The sequence below is a fragment of the Brassica oleracea genome, chromosome C1 (genome assembly GCF_000695525.1).
Source record: "Brassica oleracea var. oleracea cultivar TO1000 chromosome C1, BOL, whole genome shotgun sequence".
In the NCBI taxonomy this organism is placed as follows: domain Eukaryota; kingdom Viridiplantae; phylum Streptophyta; class Magnoliopsida; order Brassicales; family Brassicaceae; genus Brassica; species Brassica oleracea.
This window is the reverse complement of record NC_027748.1, coordinates 3068623-3087971: the sequence shown is the minus strand read 5'-3', so window position 1 is coordinate 3087971 and position 19349 is coordinate 3068623. Positions and strand designations below refer to the sequence as shown.

Here is a 19349-nt window from a genome sequence, read left to right as displayed (position 1 = left end):
CTTCTCTGGGTTGTGGCTAAGGAGATTCATTCTCATCAACTCAGGTTCTTGTTCCAGGATCTATTGTTATGTTGTTTCTAATCTTAAGAACTCACCACAACATTGTATATGACAAGTAAGACAGCACCAAGCCACTAGAAAATAATCTTTGTAACATCATTTAAAACATCGAAACAAATATTCCAGTCCCAATCATCTGAAAAAACAAGATGGATCTTGGCGTGGCGGAATCAAATACAAGCATATGCATTTTGTTCCCTTTCAGGATTATTCATTCCTTTAACTACTTGCCTAAAGAGTTAGCTAGCTATATTCACCTGAAAAATCTTTGAATCAGCTTGTTGCACCAGAAGACGCCTTTTATAAAAAAAACCAGCTCCCTTCACCTGTGTTTTGTATTAAATTATGGTTCGAGTTTCGTGTCTTACGACTGCCAGAACAGCTCGGAGTCATCACTGTATAAGGAGTAATCTTGTATCTCGAGATTAGCAACGTGCCAGTTTACAAGTTGGGATTGCAACACTTTGCACAGGAACAAAGCGCCCGGGAATATCCACCACTCGTTCTCGTCCCTGCAAAAACAAAATGTTAGTCGATGTCGCAAGAAGGAATGTGTTATATAAGGTTTGAGATTTAAGGGTCCTTCTCACATGCTAATGTTCCATGGCTGGAGATAGGGAATCTTTTTTCCAGCTGATGAGCCATGATAGTGAATATATCCACACACAAACGCAACAACCTGCACAAAAGGTTTTTTAATCATGTAATAGAAGGTGAAGGAGACTGCAGAAACAAGAGAAGGTCCATATTAGGCTTTAAGAAGAGTAGTAAACTGGTGTATGCGCCGCCCACCTAGGCAGTAACTAGGTCCTAGCTAAAACGATTTTAGAAAAAAATCTTAAATCGATTTAAACTGGTTTAAATCGGTTTAAATCTGTTAAATTAACCAACAATATCAGTACAAATCCACAAGTTTGTCTGTTTTCTTTTGTTTTGTATTTATCTAATTCTGCGGAAAGTATTTTCATAAAGAAGACAAGTACTTACGACATTGACCAGAGATGTGATGTTCCACAAAGCATAGACACGAGTGCGTCCAGCAGAACGCCTTGGTCCATGGCTAAACAAAGCGCTGACTCCAGCAGGGAAAGGGAAAAGGATGCTGAGAGGTAAAATAAACAAAGCGAGAAAAACGTCCAGCACAGATATGGAGTAGAGTTGGAGCAGCGTGAGTAACATTAGAGTTAGATCTCCTAGAAGCAGCACCGAGATAACCAAACCAACCAGATCCTGTCATCACACCACATTTCAAAAAACCCTTTGGTAAGTAAAAAAAAAGAGAGAATGCAATAATGTTTGAAATCACAGAGAGGCTTTTACCTGATGGCCAACAGGTTTTGTGTTATGAATCAAGAAGGAGAGTAGGGAGAGGACATCTTTTTCTTCTTTGAGAAACTGTAAGCTACCAATGTCTATGATTTCTCCGCCGTCTCGGTGCCTGAAGTGATTGATTGAGCTAGTCGGAGATTGTGTGAAATGTAAAGACGAGTTATCAATTTGTACACCCCTGCATATTCAAAACTCAAAGAATAAGTCTATGAATGGCAAATTAAAAGAGTAGAGAGAAAGGGAAGTGAAGTTTTCTTACCAAGGATGCTGCTGTTCTGTCTCATTAACATCTCTTGGTGATGCCACTTCATCTACAATGGTCTGGACAAGGATTCCATACTGGCAAGACGAGGAAGGAGAGGTCTGAAACCTAGCTAGGTCGACACGTACACCGTTTCTTTTCAAGGCAGGGTTTCCGTGAGTCTCAATCCATCTCATAACCGAGCGAAACGTGGACCTTAGTTTCCCTTGCTGAACAAGGCGCAGCTGAGCGTTAAGGCCAGCAACGAAGCGGTACCAAGTGGTTGGTGGAACCAACTATAAAAAAAACAAGGTAAGCTCAGTAACGATATGACAGTCATTGACACTCTAAACAAGAAAAGACCGAACCTGGCTCAAAAGACTGGTCAGAATATCGTCGCTTTGGAGTGAGTAATAGGCCATGTAACTTCCATCCCCTCCAAAAACTAAAGGCATTGGGAATCTTTCATGAACAGGAGGAGGAAGATCGTTTCTCTTTTCGTCGCCACCGAGGAAGAAATCTAGATGAGCTAGCATTAAGTCAGGAGTAGCAGCTACCTGCACATTCACATCACAAATTTAATTTAAATTTGTAACCAATGATACTAATAAAGGTCAATATAACATGATACTGTATGCAACTTGAGGAGAATATAAGCTTACAACGCTCTCCAACCCCACTCTATATTTTACTCCAAAATGGAGTGAGAAATAGAATGATGAACACACAAAAAAAAAAAATTGAAATTGAGTAATATTTTTTTTTTGTTCATTACTCCATTTTCCACTCTATTTTGAAGTAAAATATAGAATAGGATTGGAGATGTCCTAAGATCCTAGTACAACTCGTCCTATTCTCACATAAAACTATTTTTAGCAATTTATCTTTCTTTCTAATGGATAGAGTATGTACCTTTAGCCCCTCATATAATGCCCTTGAACGACATGAGCGTAGACAAGAATGGTCATATTCCGATCGAACAAAGTCACGGAGTTTCTGAAACTTTAGCCTCCTCCGTGATTGCTGCCACGACCACGCTAGAGGATAGACAAGAACTGAAAGCATGATGTATATCGCCCCCTCCCACCACTGGTATGCAGCTATAGCATTGATCTCATCAACAAATCCATTAAACGCAGCCTCATACCTTAAAAAAGAAAAAGTCAAGTAAGGAGACCAAAGCAAAATGTATTTCACAAACAAGTTTCAGGCATGAACTAAACTATAGTCAAAAAAGGTAATAAGTAACTTACACAATCTCCTTTATTTCATCTGGGGGAGTATGAGAAAGATGCCAAGGTTCACTAAAAGTATTAGGACCTAAGAAATATATCCTATGCATGTGTCCCTGTGACTCCTCCACCCTGCTTGTCTCCATCACCTGCAAAAAAGAGAAACAAGTATTAACTATAAAAGGAAACTAGCAACCAAATACTATTTCCTCAATTGTTATGTTCCATTCACATACCTCGTTCAAGGACTCAAGGAATGGAAATGAGTGATCAATCTGAGAGCCATGATGAGTTGTGGTAGCTCCGTGTACCTCCTCGCCACTTATAAATTTCATCCGGGCAACGCTGAAAACAAGTGCTAGTAGAAGGAGCAAAACTACCAGAAGAATACCAAACAGCCAAGGTCCACCAAATGTGTATATTAACTCCTCAAGTGTAGTGTAACAATGCGGCATGTGGTATCTATCCGAAACGCATTGATATGGACAAGGAGCTTCCGCAACACCACCTGTCAAGAAACAAGTAATCAAAGTTATTTAATTCAAGGTCATAGACCGCCCAGTGTTTCTCATACAAAAAAAGTACCTCGAACAGTGATGTATACAGCACGGTGGGGAAGATCTCTAGCTGGACAAAGACTACACAGAGCTTTATCAGATCCAGTAACATTCTTATAAGTTCCAACTGGACATTCCTCGCAGTATAGACCATAGAGGCCTTCTGGACAAGCTTTACCAGTCAAAGTTCCTGCCTCTCCAACGTTGTCTTCACTTGCACCCAACCCTCCTCTGTAAATTAATAATACAAATATGTTTCAAGAATGCATTAAGAAAATAAATTAGAGTAAAACAAAAGAATGAAATTTTTTAGTGACAAACCTTACATAAACTCTTCCCTTAACGTTGGCAATGTGATGATAGACATCACCAGTTGGAATGTCTGACCAATGAAAATGAATCCTTCCACCACTTCCTCCACCACCTCCCTTTAGACTACCGTTTCCCCCAATACTAGAGAGAATAGCAGGCTTGGCTATGTCGAGCGAGCGCAAGAACAGAAGCACTGTTCCACCTGAACCACCACCAGGTCCTAGACTTGTGTTACTTATGGTTTTAAGCGTCTTCCTGGGACTCTCACCATCAGTTGTTATCGTTCCCTCAAGTGACAAGCTTGAAAGTGGGTGCTCAAGCGAACCAATCACTTCACAAATTGGTAAGAACAAAAATTTATCAGGAAGATACATTTCAAAAATGAACCGATCACTCCACAAATTGGTAAGCAAAAAAATTCATTAGGAAGATACATTTCAAAAATGAACCAATCACTCCACAAATTGGTAAGGAAAAAAAATTATTAGGAAGATACATTTCAAAAATGAACCAATCACTTCTCTATAGACAAAACATGACTTACCAATGATTCCTCCACCAGCAACTGAATCTGATGACTCTTCATCTCCACTTCCACTACCAAGTTCACAAGGTAGATCTGCATTTCCATAAGAATCACCACCTTCAATGCAAGTATGATTGTAACACCCGCTTCCACCTTTACCGCCATGCCCACCACCACTCCCAATACCGCTTCTCAGAAACCTACCTGTCCCAACTCCACCTTTGCAGCCTGTGTACATAATCAAATCTCTCAAAAACTGGCTCACATTACAAATAAGACTCAAATCTTCAGTGAGTATGTGTGCCTTACCCATCCCATCTCCAGTTATTGTTCCAGAGGAGCGGACAACGACGGTTCTAGCCAGATGGAAATGTATAACAGACCCTTTGATGAGACCTTCAACAGTAATATCCTCAACTCGGCAGATCTGCAACAGAGAAAACTATTAGAACATATTCTTCAGCATATTCATATTCATTATGTAAACAAGCAAGCACCTGGAGAGTGAATGGAAGGGATGCATTGACATTGCAATCCTCCGGCGGGTGGAGTAACTCAACAGGACAATCTTCACGTTGACAGTAAAGCTTTGGAGTACTTTAAAACAAAACCAAACATAAAAAAATTTTACAGGCTCAGTACAACAAAACAAAATGCTATAAGGGATAAAATGACTTTTTTTGAAGGATCATCCGAACCTTCGGAACTTACAGGCCACCAGTTGATGTATTCTGCAAAGGACCACGCAAAACTGCTCCAGCTCCAACCTTCACAAATCATAAAATGTCCACTTTTTACCTAGTAACATTACATGTAACAGCACACAATAATATGATGCAGGTTATCTTTCTTACCTTGATGCTATAAAATAGAGACAAAATCAGACGTTGTGCTTCAATTGTATCTCCAGCACCTCTTAGATGTAAGAGACCCTGCCCATGTACTCCGAGGTTTCCATTGGATTGTATCACTGATGACTCCTGTGTAAAAGTAAAGAGCAAATTATAGGACATCAAAGTTGCATACTATGAGGAACATATTAATAAATATAATTAGAATACCTTGAGCACTAACAAATTACTAATATCAAGCATTGAAGTCCCCAGCATTGTCACTCCACCACCATCAATAAACATTCTTGACTTCAACATCAAGAACACCTTCACTGTCATACGCAAAGCCCCAAACACCTAACACATAGCATAGAGATCCACATAGTGAGAAATAAAAACAAAAACACTCATGTGTCTTTACAAGTTCAATAGGGTACCTTGATAACAGAGTTGCTCATCAAGACTTCCTCTGCGAATAACTCAAATTCTGAAGAAGCATAACGAGCAAGACCAAAGTTCAACTCTCCACCATTTGACAAACTTATTGATCCTTGAACCTGTAACACCAGTAACATATATATAAACCTCTATAGTACCTAAAACAATATTCTTAAAAATCTTTAACAACAGTCAAGAATCTTAGTAATTTTCACAAACCTGGACACGGCTCCAACGCAAGGGAACAGCAACTTTTGCCATGTTTTGGATATACAAATTGGTGAAAAGGCGATGGTAAGGGAACTCCAAGAGAAGAGTGTCTGTAAAAGTTGTCTTATTCTCGTTGTCTATAGTTAAGCTCTCTGAAACAACATCATACAGAGTCCCAGAAGCTCCAGCATTTTCTTGACAACCAAAACTACTACCTCCTACAAAAAGAAAAAATTACAATTGAACTGCCACACATACTTATCAAACAAGAGATGGGACCGTCATCATAATATCAATTTAAGGAATGGTTATTAGACCAAAACTGAAGCCTAACCATGGATAAAGATTTTCGGCTGAGACTGGCGGCTGTATATATGGACAGATACTCTCCCACCACCTCCACCAGCATAACCATCACCTCCAGATGCACTTATCCGACCATTTCCTTCCCTGTGGCATTAACCAAAGCATTTCTATCAGCCCATCAAATGGGAATAGCATAATACATTACATAGAGTAAATGGTTTCTAACAATAGATGTAACTAAAAACCCTCATTAAAAATTTGGAGCTTTCTAGATATTAAGTTCTCACAATTCACTAGAAAACAAAACCAAAGTGGATTCAAAAAAGACAGATGCTAAATGCAGCATTATTTAAAGGTCTAACTTTAAACCTTTGTCTGCATCAAGTTACCACCAACCACCAAATGTGGAATCAGACGAGTAATAACTCTTTCTCTATCTTTTTTTTTTCTTAACATCACTGAACCAATGCAAAGCCTAAAATAATCAAAACTCTCTCCCATTAAAGAAAGAAACCATTAGATGTCAATTAACAAAGATTGAAGAAAGAGTTTACATTTTATGTGCCATGACGAAGATGCTGCCGCCGGACCCACCACCACCTTTGACTCCACCACTGTCCCCATCAGCTAAAACGCTGCCGTTTAGCCCCACACGCCCTAACACCTCCATCCCCACCATCCCGCCGCCACCTCCACCGTAGTCAACCTCATTGCTCGTGGACCCACCTCTGCTACCATAAACCTCCGGCTTCTCAAGATACGACCAACCGTACACGTCACCGCCCCACACATCCCCGGGAAGCTTCGCCGTCGTGTCGGACAAGCAGCAAGCTCCTCTCCCACCGTACCCTCCGCCGGCTCCATCCACCCCCTCCGGCGTCCCGCTCGCCCCCGACGGTGGCTCCCCGCCCAATCCGGTGGTGTCCACCGCCGAGCCAACCGCGAAATCGGCGTTCTCCGCCGCGAGGCGGAAACTCCCGGCGATAACCGTCGAGTTCTCGGCCAGGGAGAAGTTCCCGGAGATGTTGACCGTCAACGAGCATCCCGGGACGTTGCAAACCAATCTGACGCCGGGCAGGACGTCGAGGTTGCCCTTGCCGGAGATGTAGTGGTCACCTGTGAGATTCAAATCGGCGACGAGTTTGCACGTGGTGTCCAACGAGCCAACGCCGTGCAGGTCGTCGGCGCACGAAAGGGAAGATTCATCATCGGGGTTAGGCTCCGGCGATGGCGCCGGAGAAGGTGTGGGAGGATTGTAGAATCTAATCGGAGACTCATCCCAAGATGCGATTAGTTTCGGATATGCGGTTAACACGTAGAGGACGATGAAGAAGAAGACGAATCTCATCATTGAAAAAGTATTCTAATCATCTACAGATGAGAGAAGCCAATAAAACGAAGACATTAACCGTTGCGTCGCTACGAAAAAAAATTAAAATCAGAAAAGAAAATTAAATACGAAGAGACAGAACAGAGCTTCGTCGAGACAGAGAGGAGAAGAAAGATAGGTTTGGTTTTGTCTAGAGAGAGAGAGAGAGAGCGCAAAGAGGTTGAAGGAAGGAAGCGAGAGGCGCGCTTTGTTCGGTAAATGGTGGAGAAAATTTTAGAAAGCTTTTAGCTTTTAGCTTTGGGCGTTACACGTGAGACTTTCTTTTTATGTTAACCAATGTTTTTATGACACGTGTTGATTTAAAACCACCAAACTTAATTAAAACCTGTTGTTTAGTCTTTAAACTTTACTTTAGTTGAATACAAATAAGAATCTCTAGATACTTTTATTAATGGAAATTGGAAAACTTCAGCTGAGGGGAAGGGAAAAATGCAAAACAAAATAAGAATCTTCATTGATTAATTATTTTGTAGTTTTCATAAATTAAAACTGATTCTTCAATTTTTGTTTCTTTTTTATACTACTAAATTTCTATCTATGACCATAAAACAAATAAAATGTATAGATTACCATCAAAGTCTCCCATTCCGTTACGGAAAAAAATTATTTTAAAAAAATTATTACAAAAATATATTTTAAACATTTTTAATGCATAATTAATGATAAACAGTAAATTTTAGAAATTATAACTTCGTTTATTAAAATTTAATTGATTAAATTTTGTGGCGAAAATTTAATTACCAAAAAAATTTATTGATGGTTAGAATTTTTTTGTTTTTGAAATGAAGTTTTTTTTTTGTTGAAAGAAAATATAAAGTGGCTAGGGGCTGCTTTTCCATATCCTTAATTGAATTTTGTATTATAGCTATAAGACGTAATTTCCCATATAAATACTTTCTTAGGTTCAACAGGATTGTTTTTTAAAATATCCACTTGCTGTTGACCGTAGAAACTAGAACATAATAATAGGCTAAAGTTTCTGTAGACCATTTTCAAGCCTTAGAATATAATTTTCAACATAACATAATTCTTTTGACTCCCCGTAACATAATTAAATGTTAAGTTAGAAAAAATAAAAAACTAAATCAATTTGTTGACATGGCTAATGCATGATTAGTTTTCCTAAACCGTTTTAATTACCGTTTTTTTCAATCTTGGTTTGTCTTAATCTATTCTATGGTTATCCTAATCAAAACTCAATGGGTCCTTATCTTCTAATATCGGTTTGGTCCCCAACTATATTTGAAACCATATATTAATCATATTCTTTAAACCTTATTGTATATAAAAATGTTACATTTTATATGGTTTAAGCACATATGATATGGTTTATTACACATGATTACATAATATCTGATTACAATTTGAAAGTTACATGTTCTATGATTTATGCATTAGGATTTACGTTTGTAGACGTTTAGGTTTATATACATACAACATTATAAATTTATGATGTTTTAGGATTTAAAGTTTAGGGATTCATATTCCATATAGTTATAGGGTGCAATTTTTAGGATATATAGTTTATGTTTCTTGCGAAACGATTATATATTTAGATATTATGGAATTTGGTTGATTGATAACCGTGTATAATTTGATATCCAGTTTTGAAATTGTTTCCAAAATTCACATTTCCAATATATTCAAACTACGAATTCGGCTTTGTAAAAGAGAATATTCCAAATTATATACGATTTATGTTAGGCAATTCTTTTAATATATCACCTAATATGGTAATTAAGAACTTAAGATAATATATTTATTATTAATCTTTTAAACATGAAACTATGATATACTTGAGTTTTTTAATGTTAACCAGTGATTTTATGATACCTGTTAATTTAAAACCACCAAATAATTAAAACCTTTTGTTTTGTTCTTTAAACTTCACTTTAGTTAAATACAAATAAGAATCTCAAGGTACTTTTATTAATGGAAATTGGAAAACTTCAGTTGAGGGGAAAGGAAAAATGCAAAACAAAATAAGAATCTTCATTGATTAATTATTTTGTAGTTTTCATAAATTTAAACTGATTCTTCAACTTTGTTTCTTTTTTATACTACTAAAATTCTATCTATGACCATAAAACAAAGAAAACGCATAGACCACCATCAAAGTCTTCCATTCCGTTACGAAAAAATCATTGCAAAAATATATTTAATACATTTTAATGTATAATTAATGATAAATTGTAAGTTTTAAAATTATAATTGTGTTTATTAAAATTTGTGGAGACAATGTAATTACAAAAAATGTATGATAATTAGAATTTTCTATTTTGTTTGAAACCGATGAAGTATTTTTTCGGTAGAAAGAAAGTATAAAGTGGCTAGGAGCTGCTTTTCCATATCCTTAATTGAATTTTGTATTATAGCTATAAAACGTAATTTTCCATATAAATACTTTATCTTAGGTTCAACAGAAATATTTTTTAAAAAATATCCACTTGCTGTTGACCGTAGAACATAATAGACTAGACCATTTTCAAGCCTTAGAATATAATTTTCAACATATCATAATTCTTTCGACTCCCCTTAACATAATTAAAGTTTAAGTTAGGAAAAATACAAATTAAATTAAGTTGGATATAGTGTTTCAAAAAAAAATTAAGTTGGATATATTTTTTTAGTTGGAAAACTTAGATATCTAGTTTGCGTATATATCAAAAGAAAACATCAAAGTAATGACTAGATGCTTTTCCGAAAGTGATAGTTTAACGGTTAACCAAAGAGTGGCCAAGAATATACTAATCTTTCTGATTATTTATCCGTGGACTGTATTTTACGTGCTGGAGATTAACGTAGAAGAGATATAGTATCAGCCACACTATTGATTACAAAAAGTAAAATGATAATGACGACAATAATGTGCAAGTAATGACGATGATACAGTGTGATTACAAAAACGTTTTCGTTTTTATTTAAATTATGAATGCATTTTACAAAAAAAATAAAAAAAATGATACAGTGTGATTGATTGGGCATGAAGCTATGCACACCACGTACGTGGCTTTCCGAAACCGACGTCAAGCCAAATGGCAAGACAACAGATTGACTTTAATTCAACGTGTTTGGTTGTTGATGGATTCCCCGAAGAGGTTGCGTGTTGGTGTGTTCCCACTATTCGCACGAGCTTTTACTTTCTTTTATATTTTTCCTTGCGGTGACATATTATGTCAGAAAGGAACAAAACGTAGCACAGGAGCAAACTTTTGTGTTATTGTTTTGAGAAAAAAAAAACAGATTTATAACGTGTGTTTTTAATAGTGAACAAATGTTGTTGTAGCCTAGATTTCTGACTTACAAGACATGCGTGAGGTAAGAGATTTCGAGACCAAAGATATTTACACTGTTTACTGTCCAAATTCAAAATAGATCGATCGACTTTTCTTATTTTCAAAACTATAGTGAAGTATGTAAATAAGTGCTCACGAGTCTAGTTAGCTATTCTTTGTTAGATAATATTGTCAAAAATAAAAATCATTATGTTTTTGTACAATTGTGAAAGAAAATTGAATTTGCTTTTTTTATGGAAGAAAACATTTAAACAAAAATTAGTTTCAAAAAAAAAAAAGAAAACATTTAAACAAAAAGTTATTTGAAAAGATTTAAAATGATAAATGGGCTGAGTTTTCGAGTTGGGCTAATAATCCAATGAGAAATGAGACATCAGACATCCAATCATTGCAGTCCACTAACAGACGTCGACCTTTTATTTCAATAACCGGATCGGTTTACTGGTCCGACCGGCCTTTTAGAGCGCACTCATTCTTTCTCAATACCCAAAACCACCAGGATCAGAAGAAGAAGAAGAAGATTCTTAAGATGGTGAACTATGTGCTCAAAATCACGGCTGATCTGGAGAATCTCACTAATCTCCAGCCCTCCGGCGGCTGCGACGATCCCAACTTCCCTTACCTCTTCAAGGTTTCCTCCATTTTTTTTGACAGTCTTCGATTCGTTTCATTGCTTCGTTTACTTGTGTATATGATTGACCGTTCTTCCGCATAGCTCTGGTCTTAAAGTCTTTACTGTTTAGGTTTCAATTTCTCCTTGCGTTTCAAATTTGTGGAATTGAGCATATGACAGAACAGTCAGTGGTTTGTTGTCGGGAAATAAATTACAAAGTGTTTTTTTGTTATGTAATAAGTGAGCGAGATCAAATGGTATGGTCGTGTTTACCGCCTACTTGTTTTTATTGTTTGTGTACATACTTGTTTCTTGTCTCCTCTTTTTTCATATTTAGCATGAAAAGTATTAAGTGATTGTTTTCATGTGTGTGTGTTTTAGTTGAAATGTGAACAATGCGGAGAGGTGACTCAGAAAGAAACATGTGTGACTTTGAATGAGACTTTTACTCCTCCTGGAGGTAGGGGTACTTGTCATCTCGTTCAGAAGGTAATCATTGATCTTCACTCTTTCGAGGACATTTTCTTTATGCTTGAAATTTGATGGTTTGTCTCCGTGAGTTGTTATAGTGTAAGTTCTGTGGAAGGGAAGGGAATGTGACAATGATTCCAGGAAAAGGCCGACCTTTAACTCAGGAAGACTCTGAGGCTGGAGAACATGCTCCTCTTATGGTGTTTGACTGTCGAGGCTACGAACCCATCGATTTCGGATTTGGCGGATTTTGGAAAGCTGAAGCTGTAAGTTTTGCTGATACCTTACAACAGTCGTCTGGACAAAGAACTCGAAGCTTTGTTCCCATTCTACTCTTTGATGCTTACTTGCACCTCTCATGAGTTGAATTTTTTTTCGTGTGGCCTAAACAGGAATCTGGAACCAAGTTTGATGAGATTGATTTGTCGAGCGGGGAGGAGTTCACAGAGTATGATGAGAAGGGCGAGTGCCCTGTTATGATATCAAACTTCCGTGCAAGCTTCACCGTCACCAAGTAAAGTCAAGCGTCTATTGTTCTATTTTCTTATCCTATACACACTTGGTGTATGTAAAAAACTCATTGCTCAAAAGTTCCAATAAAGTTTTATCTTCTTAAACTCAATTCCTTTGAGAATTTGCAAGGAGAAGGTAAAATAATAAGCAAACCTTTGTTTACATTAACTTCAGTTTCTACAAGCATTTTGTACAATGCAAATGGATTTTCTGTAATTATACAATGAAGAGATAAATGATAATGAGATATACAGGGAGATTTAATGATTCCAACATTAAAAATCGAAATAGGAATATTTGGGTATTGGTAGTAGTATTAAACAAATGCAAAGTTGGGATTAGGGGTTTTAAGCACTGAATCCACGGTGAAGAGAGCTCCAAGGACCAGATGGGATTGAGGTGCAAGCCTGTGAAGCTGCCTCTTCCATTTGCTCCATTTGGATCCCTGCGTTGCAGATGTTTGCAAATGACCTCATGTGCTTGATACCGTACTGTGACAGCGACCCACAGTGTCTCTCAAAAGCTCTCACCTACACATACACATGAAGGTAAATCTCTTTTCTTATCTATATTAACATCCATCAATCAGTAGAGAAGCAAGTGTCTGACTTTTTCTCAGTAGCATTGCTAATAATAGAGTGCTGGGCTCCACAGACTGACTTGTCTATCTTATATTATGATATAGATGTAGTAGTGTCATGACCATATCAATACGTTTTTCAATACTGACCTCACTTTGCAATGATGTAGATATAATTGATGATAAGAATGACAAGTAAAAATGGATGTATTTATTTACCGTGTTTTTAAGGCAAGTCCAGTCATCGGCCAGAGGTTGTCCAGCAGGCCTTACTTTGTTTAGCACTTCAGAACCTTCTGAGATGCCAAACAAGAGTTTGCTGACGAGTTTCACACTGTTGTCAACATGAAGTCTGTGAGACATGGCTTCAAGGACTTGCTTCTGAGCTTCTGTTTTCCTTGTGGAACCTTCTGGTGCCTTTCGGTACTGCACGAAAAAATTTATAACATGTAAAATAATTGTACTAATCACTTCAGCACCATCTAAAATACGTGAAGAAGATTGGGAAAAAGGAACCTTATCCCAGAAATGGACAAGATCTGCATCACGCTGGTTAGTAACTCCTGAAGGTGGAGTCAGTGAATTAGCATCCACAAAGGTGAAGTTGTCATTGGCAGGGTTTGTTCCCATGTAAAGGTCGAGCTTATCCTTGTTAAGTCCTACATCTCCATATTGCATCACATGAGAACCGTAAGCCGACGCACCACCAGCAGTCCTCCTCTTCACCTGAAAACACATTAGCCAAGAGTCTAACTCACAGTTGAAAAAAGCTCAGCTCCGTCATTAGTAAAAGTATTACAAGATTAGGCAGAGAAAGCTTACTAGCTCATATTGTTGGCGTAGAGTCTCAGTTTGTAGATTGTGCACACCGCTGTTGCATGTCAAACAAAACATCAGAATCAATATACGGGAGATTCATAATAGATTTCCAAAACATGAGAAACAGAACACTACTTTACCTGTCTTCCATCCATGCAACACTGTATAAGTCACCTAAGCAAGTTTCATACTCTGGTGGAGGGCTAGGCTCCTCCCCAGGGCAATAGGTACCCCAACTGCTTTCCACTGCGTTTGATGCAGTTGTGGCGTAGATGTTTAAACCCTCTTCAAGAAGCCCTTCAAAGATACTTCCAGACTCGCAAGCTTCAAGATAGAACACCTGCAGGTTTCCCTGTCAGTGCGGTACCAACAACAAAAACATATCATAAGAAACCTCAGGCGACTTACCATGCTTTTGTAGGTTCCGGAAGCATGTTTTTTCTTCAAGACATCATTCAAATCATCAGCATATAAGTAAGGAGAAGTCGGCATCCCTGCAAACAGAACCATCAGTATATTTTAATCAAAACCATCCTACTTTCTTGGGTTTCACCAAAAACTCACCAAGAACTCCAGGACCACCATGGTCACTATAGAATATAAAAATATGATCATTAGGACCACTATCCACAACCTTCCCACTCCCTCCCTTAACAGCACCTTTGTCTCCAAGGATCACAGCAAACAGATTCTCAACAGTAACATCATCTCCAGTGTAATCCTGCCACACCAAAAAAAAATTAAGTGAGATGGGACACTCTTTAGATAGCACAAACCAAAGAAAGCAAAAAAAAACAAACCTTGGGAACTCCTTCATAGACATCACTCCCATGAGGGCTGTTGATAATGATCCCTTTCCTCGGATTCTCTTCATTATCAGCAATATCATCATACATGAAAACCACAATATTCTCCTCTTTCAATCCTCCTTTCCTCAGTAGTTGATAAGCATGACAAACATCAGCCTGCAAACCAAAAAAAGTTCCAAGCTTTATCATAAAAAAAAACACTCTTTTAAAGAGTTCACACTAAGCTCTCATGAATCTATCTCTACCCATCGTTATGAATCTACATAAAGGAGCAAACTTTATCGATAGTCACGATACCTGATGTCTGTAGTTCCAATAACCGCTCGATCCGGCGACGAGAACGGCCCACCTGGTGCCGGACGATGAAGATTCGTCGTCGTTGTTGGGGCGGAAGAATCTGGAAGCGTGCGAGGGGAGTTTGATGACGTCGTCGTCGGGGTTTTGTCTTGCGGCGGAGAGGGCGATCAAGGAGAGGAAGAGAACGGCGACGGCGACAGGTGTCATCGTTGGAGAGGCGTATGGTGACGTGGATACGAATCTTTTTAATCGGCGGGGGACTATTAAATAATGAATCTTTTCTTTTCTTTTCTGTTTCTTTTGTTTGTTTTTGTCAACCAATCAATATGATGATGAATCTTCTTATCGGAGAACGAACACGTCTTTGCTTATATAAGCACGCAAGCGAAACTTATTTATTTATTTAGTTCTAGAATTATATAGATTTTGCATTTTTAGACACATTTTGAAACTTTCTTCGCAAAAGTGACAATTTTAACTTTAATTTCGGTTTGCAAAACTTTATCTATTATTCATACATGATACAACTAATCATGATCAGCCTGGTTTTTGTTATATTTAAATTGTTGGGGTTTTATTTCTTTAGCCTTTGGTTAACCGCAGAGCCGGGCTCGTGGGAAGTGATGTGAAACATTTGAATGGGGCCTCCACCCTAAAAGATCCCCATTTTCAAAAAATATTTGTGTAACTGAGTTATTTTTGTAAACTAAACTAACATTACAGAAGAAAATAACTCTGTTATCAATCATCAGACCCCCATTTTCAAAAAATATTTGTGTAACTAAGTTATTTTTTGTAAACTAAACTAACATTACCGAAGAAAATAACTCTGTTATCAGTCATCAGAAATAATTTTCTTTGTAAACTCACTTACATGAATACGTTTTAAGAAACTAAACCTATTGTTACTTAGATTTTTTTTCTTTGTCGACATAATTTTCTTTGTAAATTATTTTTCTTCAGGAAAACCATTACTATGGTTATAATATAAAATATTTTTTAGTAAAATTTATGAAAAAATATAAAGGGAATTTAAATAAACTTTTTTCTGCTAAAACTTTGACTATAAATAAACTTGTAGTAAAAAAAATTAGATTAGGGCCCTCAATTCTTCAAGACCGGCTCTGGTTAACCGCGATGACTTTGTCTCAAATGAGCCTAAACTGTTTTTAACTCTTTCTTGGTGAAGAGATGTTGAAACATATTTTTCTTGCTCGGTTTCTTGAAGCTAATGTTTCTTTTATGTTCTTTATGATCTGAGGTTTAGTAGCTCGTGATTCTAGATAATTTGTTTTGTTAGGTTTGGTTTTTCTTTTGCGAGGGTTCATTTGAAATGGATGGTCTCAGGATAAACATTTCACCAGTATAACCATGGACTCTTCTTCCTCAAGCAAGAGAGTGATGTTTTCATATTAGATTTGTTTTTTTTATGTAGGATTTCTTATCTCATCCTTTAATTTTTAAGTTTTTGCAAATTCGTTTTTAATGATTCCGTGTTGGTTTTGTTTTCTTTTATAGTTCTTAATCATGTCTAGTGATTTTCCATTGGCATCTGGTTTATGTATCTCATCACCATGTATCTATCAAGATTTTTTTTAATAATATTTAAGATGACATAAGATGAAATTGAAATTGAAATTGAAATTGCAGATATATAGTACGTTTAATATCTTAGTTATAAATATGGTTTTTAAAAGATATCTCTCCCGTTAATTTAGATTCCTAGATATAAAATCTCGAAATACAAAATTAAATCTGTGAGTTTTTTTAATCTTTTTGAAAGTTTGTTGGGTCAATTCCTTAAAAAAAAATTATACTCGAATAGCAAGATCCTTTCTTTTAAGAAAAAAAAAATACAAACAACTTTTTTTTTTTTTTGAGAACAATACAAAGAACTTTGAAGATTCAAATACAGCAAACTGTTTGTTTCTATACAGCCACTAGGGTATCTGTAACAGTAGTATATTTTATCCTATCTTCTTTTGGAATCTAAATTTTAGATTACCCCCACATCTAAGTCGGTGATGGAATGCCAAAGCTTGTGGGGCAACAAAGATATAAATGAAACAGAGAATCACAAAAGAAAATTACAAAAGAGTGAATGGAATCTTTTCCTTACAAGTCTCTCTAACAAGCAACGAAAAAGATGTATTTCGGCTTTTGTTTCTTTCTTCCACTTGTTTTCATCCTCTAACTTAACTGGCAACCTAAGCAATCAAAATCAATCTATGCATCTATACATCATGATATTTTTCTCCCTAAATCGACTTAGGGGAATTATATAAGATGGTAAGATATTTTAAATTCGACATTCATAACTTTATAGTTTTAGCAATGAATAGTAAATACAATTATTTTTACAATAATACTTATTTGGTGTTATAATTATTAAATCAATTTAGTTTATCTTATTTTTATAATAAAAATACAATTTTATTTTTTATAATAAAAATACAATTTTATTTTATTATAACACGTTGAAGCAGAACTATCATTTCCATTTAAACGATTCATATCAAAAAGAGAAAAAAAAACGAAAGGTTGGAGATGGTATCAATCGTAAAAATATTACAAACCATTTGTGGGAACCAATATCATCTTTGTTAGATTTTACCAATAAAATTATATAACTTCAACTAGAGCTTGGAAAAACAAATTTGGATTAGTATTCCGGTAAGCTCCAATAATTATTTAATAGATTCCCATGACGTGTGTCCAAAATTTCAAAAGTCCTTGTTGCTTTCATCCCACGACACACACCACTCATCAGGAGTGGACACTTTACTCGATATCCGAAGCACACCCGAACTCGATCCGAAAAACCCGAACCAAAACTCAAATCGAGGTAGAAAAATATCTGAACGGGTATTAAATTATAAGAGATTGGATATCCGAAGATAACCGAACATATGTATAATTAACCATATATTTATAGTTTACATCTCTCATTTTATATAAAATATTTATATTGATACTACACATACTTTAAGTTCATATGATATAATATACATAGAATTACGGAGAAAATGATTTGTTACTCACTTAAAATGCATGTCAAACTTTATATTTCAAGAATTAACAAAAAGTTACATCAAAAATTTAAAAACAATAACCAAATTAATGTCTTTTTTAGTTTAAAAATATTATGTCCAAATCTATTAATTATTCAATCTATTAAAAATAAAAAAAAATAGTTAAATGAAAGTTATATTTTAAATACAAGAAATTTGAGATATGAAAAATTTAATTTTTTTTTCAAAATCTAAATATCCGAACCCGATCAGAAATAACCGAACCCGAACTAAAAATACCTGAACCCGACCCGAAGTACAGAAATACCCGAGCGGGTTCTATACCTCTATACCGAAATATCCAAAAATCCGAAATACCCGATCCGAACCCGAACATGTCTATCGTTTCTTTTCTAATTAATAATCACACGACTTGAACATACAACAGTGAAGGGTATATGTACACACAGTCACACTCATATGCAAAACACAGAAGTCTCGTTAAGATGTCGTGTCATTATCGTTCCCGCAAGTTGGTTTGTTTAATTATATACGCCGCTGAGAAATTTGTCTCTTGTTGATAGAGAGATACACGACAGGGATATCATCGACCTTAGCCGTCGGATATTTCTGTCTCCATGCATTAGCTGCCGCCGGCCGCTCCTGCCTCGCCTCGTTCGTAGACTTCAGTACCACCGTAGTCACTTCTTCGTTACTAAGTACTAGGTGATTTTTCCGTGCTCATGCACGGATATAAATATTTATAAAGTAAATATATTATAATAATTGATTGCTACTTACTTTTAGTTTTAAATTAATTTATAATTTATATGCATCATTTATGTTAATAATATTATATTACTTCAATTATACATATGATTTTATATATGTTATATCTAATCGGTTTTGTTGTTTTTCAGTCGATCTAGTTTTCATCTGGGTAAATTAGATTGCATATATGAATTCAACTGTAATATTTTTTATTCTATATATTAAATTTTTGATTAATTTCTTATTTGCATTTAGGTGGTTGTTGTCTTAGATATGTAAATATAGTTTATGAAGATTATGTATAACTTAAGATATATTGTGCTTAGAATGAAAAAAAAATAAACTAAAGTGTCTGATTCCAAATTACATAAATTAATATAACAAAACGATAATATTCAGAAGTCTCATGCATATATATAAATTTTACAAAAGAACTAAATTGTAACAGTTGGTTAATATTTTATTTTTATTTTTAATATGTTTTGAGTTGTCCAATGATTTATATTTATAAAATAAATAAATATTCTTATAAAATTATATATTCTTATCGTAGTTAAATCTATGATTTTAGATATAAGTTGGATTAGTCGAATCATTCATGTTGTGAGTATATTGAGTTACATATATTCTTTCAAATTCAAAATGAAGTATAATTTTTTATTATTATTATTATAATTAAGTCAAATGTGCATGTAGTTTCATAATATTTATCAAATTATATGTTGATGTTTTTTT

General features: G+C 35.7%; 3 protein-coding genes across 3 annotated transcripts; 1 reads left to right on the top strand and 2 right to left on the bottom strand.

Annotated features, from left to right (window-relative positions):
- Window positions 1–278: 278 nt before the first annotated feature.
- Window positions 279–7633, bottom strand: LOC106311865. Its single transcript, XM_013749185.1, has 21 exons — window positions 6599–7633; window positions 6073–6188; window positions 5748–5956; window positions 5528–5647; window positions 5319–5447; window positions 5112–5237; window positions 4969–5024; window positions 4755–4854; window positions 4567–4684; window positions 4276–4485; window positions 3741–4062; window positions 3448–3650; window positions 3099–3370; window positions 2884–3011; window positions 2543–2777; window positions 1999–2187; window positions 1649–1926; window positions 1381–1567; window positions 1048–1290; window positions 651–739; window positions 279–572 (listed from the first exon to the last, which is right to left on the bottom strand). Exons 1-21 carry the CDS (start codon window positions 7393–7395, stop codon window positions 425–427), a joined length of 4275 nt encoding a protein of 1424 aa, XP_013604639.1. The 5' UTR covers window positions 7396–7633; the 3' UTR covers window positions 279–424.
- A 3572-nt stretch (window positions 7634–11205) lies between these two features.
- On the top strand, window positions 11206–12431 carry LOC106308859 (UPF0587 protein C1orf123 homolog). Its single transcript, XM_013745971.1, has 4 exons — window positions 11206–11361; window positions 11725–11832; window positions 11913–12080; window positions 12207–12431. The coding sequence occupies exons 1-4, from the start codon at window positions 11260–11262 to the stop codon at window positions 12330–12332; spliced, it is 504 nt and encodes a 167-aa protein (XP_013601425.1). The 5' UTR covers window positions 11206–11259; the 3' UTR covers window positions 12333–12431.
- Window positions 12432–12463: 32 nt separating this feature from the next.
- LOC106308848 (vacuolar-processing enzyme gamma-isozyme) lies at window positions 12464–15195 on the bottom strand. The gene is made up of 9 exons (XM_013745962.1): window positions 14833–15195; window positions 14527–14691; window positions 14291–14447; window positions 14135–14220; window positions 13867–14066; window positions 13730–13778; window positions 13424–13633; window positions 13127–13333; window positions 12464–12857 (listed from the first exon to the last, which is right to left on the bottom strand). The coding sequence occupies exons 1-9, from the start codon at window positions 15037–15039 to the stop codon at window positions 12675–12677; spliced, it is 1464 nt and encodes a 487-aa protein (XP_013601416.1). The 5' UTR covers window positions 15040–15195; the 3' UTR covers window positions 12464–12674.
- Window positions 15196–19349: the final 4154 nt, after the last annotated feature.